The 10,492-nt window shown below is 42.8% G+C and overlaps 1 protein-coding gene across 3 annotated transcripts in view; it reads right to left on the bottom strand.

The window, feature by feature from the left end:
• Positions 1 to 8,434: 8,434 nt before the first annotated feature.
• LOC119165208 (uncharacterized) overlaps positions 8,435 to 10,492 on the bottom strand; it is a 48,523-nt gene continuing 46,465 nt past the window's right edge. For all 3 annotated transcript variants that reach the window (XM_075871108.1, XM_075871110.1, XM_075871109.1), the window contains one exon: positions 8,435 to 9,466. Coding sequence is in view for 1 of the 3 variants with exons in the window: in XM_075871110.1 (XP_075727225.1) it covers positions 9,407 to 9,466 (60 nt within the window). In the remaining 2 variants the exon portion in view is untranslated. The remainder of the gene's footprint in view (positions 9,467 to 10,492) is intronic.

Genomic DNA, 10,492 nt, shown 5'->3' with positions numbered 1-10,492 from the left:
CCTACCGTTGATAGAAGCGTGACTACGTGAGGAGGGGGAATATGACCAAAACAGAAAAAAATTCAACCAAATGTTTTTAATAAAACCTATAAAACTACTTCAAGGTTTTTCTGCCACTGGACCGAATGGTTGATTGCCTCATTCTTTTGTAGAGTGCCGAAACTGGGGGCGTACCCAGGCATTCTGTTATCAGGGCTTGTGTATAGTTGGGCTCGTTGCCGGGTCAACGAGGCATCGCTCATTTGTTCGTGCGTGCCTTACGCTGTTTATTAAAGACGGTAGTCTTTCTTGGGGACCTTCGACAAAAAATTTTTGGTCTGTCTGTCTGTCTGTCTGTTTGTCCGCCCTAACAATACCTCAAACGGCACCAAACGGCCAACCCCATTCACATCGCCCACCAATATTGCTGAAGGTTTAGTGTTCATATTTGTGCGATTGTCAATCAAAAAGCAACTATTGCGCATATCTGAGGCGTCATAAAAAGACTTCGAAGTTTTGTATGGCTGTCTTTATACTAGAAGAGGCACACACAAGTAACTCTAAGTAATGTAGCGTTTATCACGCTGCGCTGACAGTGCAACGCGATCCTCAAAAAGGTGTTTCCAACTCTTTGCTACGACGTCACGGTGGCGGCACTTGACCGTCGCTTTGCGTTCTACACCTTATTACCTCCGAGACTGGCGCGCATCTTTCTCCACGGGCTGCACGCCTTCGTTTTCGAAGATAACTGCCAGATGGCGCTTGTGTCTAACGTGCCTCGATGCGCTCGTTCGCCTCCGCTACACGCTTGAGGCACTCTAACGCAGCGCCTCCAGAATACCCTTCACCGATTTTCTTGCGCAGAGTATCAAATAAACGTTTTGTTCACTCTCTCCAGACGCAAGACTATCGTCTTTCGACTACATTTGTGGTGTAGCATGCAGATTTGGAACCAATTTTTCATTTGATGATCTACTGCTCACTGCTGCGAGATTTCGGAATTTAAATAGTTCACAGAATGTGTATATAGCCACTCTTGTGACTGCCGACTGACTTCGCTGGCTCACGGCCGGCATGACCTCGCCTTTAGTGGCGGTGAATGCTACACGTTAAGCAACAAGACACTGTGTACTCTACGGCTGCCAAAGGGATATTCTCAAGGATGCTGCAGTGGTTTTCCACGATTGGGCACCGTGAAAAGTGGTGTCACAAGTTCATCTGTATTGCGCATTTTGGCCAGGTTTGTCCCTTGCGCCACAAAACACCAATACATCATCAACAATTTCATCTGCATTTTATTCGTCATGGGACGTTAAACCCGACAAATCAATCAATCAATTGTATTCGTAATATATAGCAAGTACACAATTTGGCTAATAAAACAACTTTGCTTCTTCAATATTTCTTGTTGTTCTTTTTTTTCTCTCGCACACGCAATTTGTGAGCTATTAGACGCCGCGTATTTATAACGGCACATAAAAGGTCAACAATCAAGAAATCTTTGGAGCGCATGCCATGCAGGGCAGATAGACGACGTCTCTACCGCTTCTGCTGGGGACGTAAATTTGTTGTTGTTGTTGTTGTCGTTGTCGTTGTCGTTGTCGTTGTTGTTGTTGTTGTTGTTGTTGTTGTTGTTGTTGTTGTTGTTGTTGTTGTTGTTGTTGTTGTTGTTGTTGTTGTTGTTGTCGTCATTTCCATAAGTAGATGGCGACGGTGGCAACGAGCAGCCGACTACTGGACACATGGGGTTCTATGAAACTTATGCTACCAGTTTCCATATACTTTGGCTTCACTGCGCCTGCACGGTGGTCGAGGCAGTTTAGGTTACCAAGGTGACGAGACTGAGTGGCGTCGGCTATCGGGATGGCTCCAGCCCAACGTTTGCACTGGCCGTTGATGGGTGGCGCGGCTGCAGCTTTACTTCTTCAGTGGGAGTTCTATTTCTTTATACTTTTTAGTTAACATTGTAGGCGAATCGCACCGAGTATTGGGACAATGCAGTGAGGAGCGCGCCAGCGGCATTTCACATCGCGCGCATGCGATATTCAGGAAAAAAATTTAGCGCTCCTTCACATTAACGTCGTGAAGACTGCTGAAACAATGAAGCTAATAGCTTTCGCTTCGCTTTAAGAGCTTTGAAGCATTTCGGCTTAAGCTGTGACATCGCGATTCCGCTAAACTTTTCTTTAGCTCCGACTGACGCGGCTCTTTCTCGGAGACGGAGATTTTCTGTAACTCGGAAAGCGAAGTTCGGATTTCCTTTGTTGCTCGGCAGTATAGAACTGTCGATCGTCTCTGTTCCTGATGAGCCTTGCCACGCTCTTCCCGTGGCGCCACCTCCCACACTCGAAACTCATTGTCTTCGGATACTCGCTGCAACTCATCCTCGGATTCATTCGCTCTGAACTCTGAGTCGTCAGGTCCTGTTTGGGTCCATACTCTTTATACCAACGTGCTGTCGCCTCTGTTGCCGCGCCGCTTCGCTTCTCCATTCTCTCCACTTGTCGCCAAATTTTGTAGCACACTGTGCCGACAGTGCGTGCTTTTATGGCTGTTTTATCCGCAGAAATTATACTAGTAGCAACAATAGATAGATAGATAGATAGATAGATAGATAGATAGATAGATAGATAGATAGATAGATAGATAGATAGATAGATAGATAGATAGATAGATAGATAGATAGATAGATAGATAGATAGGCAGATAGATAGACAGATAGATAGATAGATAGATAGATAGATAGATAGATAGATAGATAGATAGATAGATAGATAGATAGATAGATAGATAGATAGATAGATAGATAGATAGATAGATAGATAGATAGATAGATAGATAGATAGATAGATAGATAGATAGATAGATAGATAGATAGATAGATAGATAGATAGATAGATAGATAGATAGATAGATAGATAGATAGATAGATAGATAGATAGATAGATAGATAGATAGATAGATAGATAGATAGATAGATAGATAGATAGATAGATAGATAGATACGCTCAAGGTCGCTGAAGTTAAAAGTCGCTGTCTACTCCGCCTTCGCATTTAACGGCGGAGTAGACACACCGTTTCATCATTATGACCGTTGGCCCGACGGTGTAGCACCAGATTTTTAGTTTCATCAACGTGTGGTATTGTTGTGCCATCTGCCAATAGAATGCTTATCTTGGAGCATCGCCCTCACTCATCACGCTACAGGTGGGAGTTGCCAAAGGTCAGGAGTTCTTCCGAGGAACGGGCCTCGAGTGCTCAGCAACCAAGTCCGAACACACTAACGAGATATGAGCATTTATTGTCGATATGCGAGAAAAATATTGAGAGGCACATACAGATAAGAGCACAGCCGACTACATTGAGACGTTGACACGGTGTTTGAAGATTTGCACGACGAAGTGACACTTGTATATGAGTTCAGTATGTTACCTCACATAACTGACTCAACACTTCTTTTACAGTAACGCCAGTCGTCTTAACACATGTCCTAAATAAACAGTCTTTCGTGTATATCAATACATATAGACAACACTGTTATATATATATATATATATATATATATATATATATATATATATATATATATATATATATATATATATATATATATATATATATTATATACTTATTTATTTATTGATGTCTTACTGCTGCTACCCTTGCAAGCCATAAGCAGGAATGAATTTTACAAGAGACAAAACAAACGAACTGTGTGAATACGCCTTGAGAAATATTAAAATTTTTGATATTCATGAAGAAACAAGCGCTGAAAATTACACACACTCAGAGAGGACACAGATGAGCCTCTCTGAGTGTGTGTAATTTTTTGCGCTTGTTTCATCATGAACCTTTACCAACACGCCCAACAGGCAGTAATTTAAAAGAAAATATATTGCAGGCGAAAATGTCTGTGAAATGGAGGCAAAAAAATGTAAGGTTAGTCGAGGGGCTTCCCATGGATCATCAATATAGGCATGTTTGGTAAATGTACACATTAAACACAGCAGAAGGCACTTTAATACCTTGTCATTTTTGCACCTTTAACAGAATGCGGCCTCAATTCACAATTTTTGTGGCGTATCAAAATGAAGCCGAGTTCTACACTCCATCACAGGAAACAAACGGCGTTCCCGTTCTCCGATACCAATGACAGTGATTATACAGCACGCACATCTACAGCTACGTGGAACGTGGGTGTTATGCTAGAGCGAAAATGCACTGGTGGGTCTTCTCATGCTGCTATTACGATGAAATATTTCAGTGCACATCCCCATGAAAGGTCTAACCGGAGTAATAAGTTACGCAGTTCAGAGAACTTAGTGACGTATGAAGATCCGGTGATATAACCAATACTAGCCAGAAGGTGAGGAGTTGCAGGATGAAGGAGAAGGCGGATTAGGTGAGCATGACGACACACGCACGAGGAGGGGAGAGATATGACGGTAGAATGGAGGACTACGTGAGCAGTGACAGTGGTGAAGTCATGTTTTTCATTGTGACCAGCGTAAGAGTTACAATTCTATGATCCTCGTCCTGAGAATACGCCTGATCATAAACAAAGTGTGCGAGGCAGCAAGACCAGAATGAATTCAACCAAGGCAGCTGATGACTGCGATGAATCAGCATATGACGCGTTAACAGAAACATGCCTTGTAGTCCTGAATCGATCGAGAGTATACACATTGCAACAGCTACAACAATAAATAGATTAGTTAATCTGTGCAGGCCAAACTTCGGACAACTCTTTATTCGATGTACTCTGCAACGCATTTCAGGAGATTATGACATCTTGTCTTGCTGTATTTTCTTCTCCGCCTCCTCTAAAATATATCCACACTTCCCGGAATGACATAAAACTTCATAGATATCTGTAGATATGTGATCATCCAAAATCTTGTAAAGCTCAGTGTCTCCTTTAAAAAAAAACATTTGAAGGGATGTTTGACGTTTGTGAAAAGTGCTGCGCAAGTCATGGTAACACTGAATTCTCTAATTTTAAGAGGTACTTGCCCAAACATTAAAGTCTTGCTCTTCTAACTTTCTTTGTTCAGTCACGTAAATCAGACATAATATACCACAAAATTCACAATGCCATGGCCACAGCATGAATAGTATACCTTGAGTACAAAACTATTTGCACACGCTGCCTCTAATTCGAAGCCTATCGAGAAACACCAGTTCGCGACGTGGGGTATATTGTACTGATGTCAGCATGCTCCCATAAATTGTACATGGTAACTGGAATAAAAATATTGTAGATTGCGTGCAATTCTAGATAAATTCTCGCAAAACTCATCACATAGGACGTCTACTTCTTTATGCTTGTTGCTTGGCATAAGCAGCTTCATTATTTCAACGAAGCAGCAACATTCCATGAGAAACAAACGAGCCATCCACTAATCATAGCTACAATACATAATCATATACAGCAGCTAGAACGCCCCACAATCTGCAGTATCTGTTTATTCCGGTGCAGAGATCAAGTTCATACACACAAATCCAAAACCAAGCTTCAGCAACAGCTTCAAAACCAGATTTCTTAGATTTATTTCTCATTAGCATGATCTCACTACCGAGACGCGGTGGTCATGTGATCTCAGGTACGAATTCTCAATCTGCAGCACCCACTTTTTTCAGGTGCAGACTATTACGGAGCGCAGTTTTTTGTCACACGTAATAGCGTAGATGAACCACTACCCATGGACAGATGAATAAAAATCTTGTTAGAATACTAAGTGACTACGCGAACTTCTTGCCACCTGACCGTGAAACAGTTACCGAAGAGATAGCACAAATAATTGATTACTAATCTGGAACCATCATCGATTACCCAAGAAGTGTACGTCTAGTTTCCTTGCAGCTCATGATAGAGGCTGTCCTTTCTTTTAAAGATAACACTAAATAATATCGCTACCGCGTGACATATCGACATTTTATGCTCTCTTTTTTTCATCGCCATAGCCACTATGTTCCACATGATATTCAGAGCTGGGAACTTGACCTCTAAAGCGGTATTTTTAAAACGTGAAGTAAACCATACAAAGGCAGCCGAACAGTGCTGTCCAAGCACAGCGTAAACGCGTTGACCACTGCCTTTCGCATTAAGGCCAATAAGGGATGCCGGAAAGATGCAGTGGCTTGTTCCTGGCAGAAACTACTAAACTTGAACGCCCCGGGTGCAGTCACACGCGAACCGTCTTCATTTTGATGATGATATGTGGCGTTTAACGTCCTGAAACCACCATATGATTATGAGAGACGCCGTAGTGGTGGGCTCCGGAAATTTCGGCCACCTGGGGTTCTTTAACGTGCACACAAATCTGAGTACACGGGCCTCAGCGTTTCCGCCTCCATCAAAAATGCCGCCGCCGCAGCAGGGATTCGATACCGCGACCTGCGGGTCAGCAGCCGAGTACGTCAGCCACTATAGACCACCGCGGTGTGGCCGGTCATGGTTTCTACAAGAAATGTCTGCTCGTTTATAGACGTCAGCTTTTAATATACCAGTGTGGGTTGCGTGTTCTAATCACGCCCGGGTGACCAACTTGTGTGAATAGAAGGCTTAAAATGAACAAAAATTTATTACCAGAGCGACTTAGCTGATGTCACGGCGACGAAGTCCCAGCTTCACAGTCACTTGGTCTAACGCGGGATCAAGCATACTGCCCACAGCACCAGAAAACCCCGATGCTTGTGCAAAAAAATAAAAGAATAAAAATTAGGCTGTCGGCTGTCTTTTCAGACTTGGCAGTGATTCAGTGCTGTCCGAAGTTTTGTGCCCCCGACGCTTTTACGTAAATTGTCTGTAACTCTGCCACCTCTGTACCGAACAATAAAAAACATTGTTCTGGCGGTCATCTCTGTATGTGATGTTCAGCAAGCAGTCATATTCCTTATATCACTCAGAAATGACATAGGATTTGTAAACAAGGAAGGATGTTATCCAGTAAGTAAAACATTCTTTATGCATGCTGTAAATGACGTTGACATTCTCGACCCGTAAACATGTACAAAATTCCAAAACCGGAGCTTCGAAAGTAGTAGCAATATGACTGAAAGATCACAACAAAAGCACTGAACCACCAAAAGCATTGTAACTCAGGCGTACGAACAGATGTTGCCCTTCATTCAAACAAGAGCACAAGCGAGACCTCCAAACTTGTGCATGTTGTTTCTCCACCTGGCATAACAATCTAGGTCAAGACTAAAATCTAAATCTTAGTAGCCCCTTATTCATTTTTTTTCAGCACCACTCGCTCTGCATTTGATGACTTTAATTTTGGCTGAAAGCTTCAGTTTTATTACAATGCACGTTGACGTGTCGTTGTCATATTTATCCCTCAAAACAAAAATAAGAAAAACATTTTCGTAGGCTTCGTATTCCCTGGGATTCTTGTTATCAGAACTATTTGAAAGATCCTTCCGTAACCTCTTCAATGACGTCTTCGACTTTAGAATGTAAGAAGTGAAGATGGGTATGTAGAGTTAACAAACTCTGCATTATGATAGCACCTTCAACAACAACTGTTAGCTATAGTTACATCCAGGTACATTGATATATCACGTGTTTCTTTACCGACTAACGAAAATTGTTTCCATCGTATCTACCAGCGGGTACACCTAAAACCTCATTTCTGATTTCCGCAGGTTTTCAACAACCGGCTGGCATCACCGTAAGAAGCAAATATTTGGTCACATGATGATTTTACATAAAACAGTGTCAGATATACATGTATATGTAGAAAGTATGCACAAGATAGGAAGTGGGAAATCACGTTAAAAACGACACAACAAAAGGTTAGCTGCGAATGCCGAAACACTTTATCACAACTCCATTCATGGGCAAATACACAATAAGGAGAAATGTAATCGCAACCCGTGAGTGCGAGAGCCGAGTTATGACGGTAATAATGAAGGTAGACGAACCGCGAATGAGCTGTACACTTGTGTTGAGCACTGCAGTTACTGACGAGGTCTCTTCCCTGAGAGTGCACGGCAGCACGCCCTCAAATGAAACGCGTCGCTCGTCCAACTTTTAGCAAGAGTTCTGTCAATTCGCCAACGTGGTGAACCGTTGGTTACACGCAGTGCAACGATAGTGGCTTACGACGAATCACCACGTGTTACAGTAATGTTAACACGTGCATCAAAGAGTTCTATGGCCTGGGACTCGAACTGATCGATTGGGCCACTTAGAATCCAGCAACGCGTGGCTGGGCTGTGTCCTTTGGCTTCAATGCAAACCACGAAGAAGCAACCCATCCCTTCGGAGAAGAATGGCGATTTGGGCTAGTTGGTTTGAATTCATGATAATAAGGGTTGCAGCTCGAGCACGAATGTGCTAGAAGAAACAGACGAAAGTTGAGGTACGGAAGGCAAAGAGGACAACACAGCGCTCGTGTTGACCTCTTTGCCTTCCGTACCTCAACTTTCGTCTGTTTCTTCTAGCACATTCATGCTCGCGCTGCAACCCTTATTACCATCCCTTCGGCTTTGCCTTCATGAAAACAGCCACACTTGGCTGAATAGTGCCGGTCAAAATATATAAAGGCGTCATAGACTCATCAGGCATCTTAAAAGTATTATTATGCTGAAAAACTCAAACACAAAAATTCAATGTTCACAGATTCTCACTCTCTGCTGTGCACCATTGGTATCTCTGGCCGGCATGCAATATGCCTGGTGTCTGAACACAGGAGTGTTGGGGATATTTTGACCACAGACCATATTGCTACATCCGTAGATACAAAAGTAAGCAACAAGTTTACACTTGCCTATGCCGTAGACCTAAAGCCACACACCCGCAAAAACCCAACTCTGCTGTCACCGTAAGTTGGAGACAACGATGCATCTCACTTCTTCGACTACATAGCATCACTTTTCGGAAGAGGACCGCTATTCAATATGAAACACACATCAGCCTTTTTTACTCATGTACAGGTGTTCTACATTATCTTTTCCCAAATTCACGGCCCGCACTCCTTCTATAAATGGCTCCTGCGATGCATCATTTGCGATGGCACTCACCTCTGTGCCCTTCTGCTAAAAAGACAGGGAGGGCACACGCAAGCCACCATCACTAGTCTTTGAAAATCCCTGTAGAGCTGTAGTAAACTTGTCGCACATCTTGCATGTTTGGCATGCCGGACTAACATCATTCGCATCTTTCACAATCACTGCAGCAACTCACCGCTCTGAGCTTGATTTTTCTTTGCAGGCACAAGTATGAGTCATAAGTTCATTGAACACTCATCATTGCCGCTTTGGTTCTCTTTGGCCGTGGTTGGTCTTTGCGCCACTAAGCTGGCTATATGGTGATCAGTTCTTTGGCGACGCCTCCTAGCAAGTTTTTTCGTTTGAAACCTGCTGGAGTCCGTGTCTTCCGTGTGAGCTGCCTTCTAGTCTAATATAGGACGAGTTCCTTTCAGCTTGAATAGGTCAGCACGGATAATAAAGTGTCCATAAAAAAGCTCCAAGGAATCACCTGAAATACAAAATACCCCAAATGTTTTGTCCAAAAGCTCCGCCAGTCGGAAAGTTTTCATATATGCAAATACAACTTGTCACTTCACAAAGCTTTATTTACTCTCATTACTTTTTTCTCAACATTCTATTCTATGCACCATTGACATGTTTACAAAAAATTTCGTGCAAGTGCTTTTTCATAAACTACGTTTTGGAGCATCTTCTTCCTTATCTTACTCGTTCAAATCCAGGCGTCATTAGCGAACAATGCCTACTGTTGTAAGTTGGGTGACACTCAACCTGAAAGACCTCATTTCTCATGAACATTTCCGAGTACCGTACGGAAAAGACCATCACAGTTGCATCGATTTGAAAATATCCAACACTGAAAGTACAAGTGTCATTGGGGTTTGGCATCAAATGACGCCTGCGAAGGCGAATGCGATTATACATTATACATTATACGCTGTCAACTCTACTGGAGCTGGAACAAGCTTTAAATTGCCATGTAAGAACCGTATCTTATCTTCAGCGGTTGAACGAACACTATTGATATGATGAGTCTAGTTGACATCTTTAGATATTGTCACTCCTAGTATTTAACTATGCTAACAGTAGATAGTACAGTGGTACTTAGTCGATAATCAAAATGTAGGACGTGCTTAACCTTGTTTGTGGCGTGTAAAACCGTTTTTTTATTGAGGTGCATTTTTCAAGTTGCACACCACTTTTTAACAGACGTCGGCGCATAACTGAGAATTTTTCGATCACTGTGGGCACATCATTATCATCATCATAGGCCTGACTACTTCCACTGCAGGAGAAACGCCTCTCCCACGTTCCGCCAGTTAACCCGGTCCTGTGCTTGCTGATGCCAATTTATATCTGCAAACTTCTTATTCTCGTATGCCCACCTAACGTTCTGTCTCCCCTTAACCCGCAGTGCTTTCTCTAGTAATCCACTTAGTTACCCTTAATGACCAGTTGTTGTCCTGTCTACGCGCTACATGCCCGCCGCATGTCCATTTCCTCTTCTTGATTTCAG

This window comes from Rhipicephalus microplus, chromosome 8, assembly GCF_043290135.1.
Source record: "Rhipicephalus microplus isolate Deutch F79 chromosome 8, USDA_Rmic, whole genome shotgun sequence".
Taxonomy (NCBI): Eukaryota; Metazoa; Arthropoda; class Arachnida; order Ixodida; family Ixodidae; genus Rhipicephalus; species Rhipicephalus microplus.
This window is presented reverse-complemented; position numbering and strand designations above follow the sequence as displayed.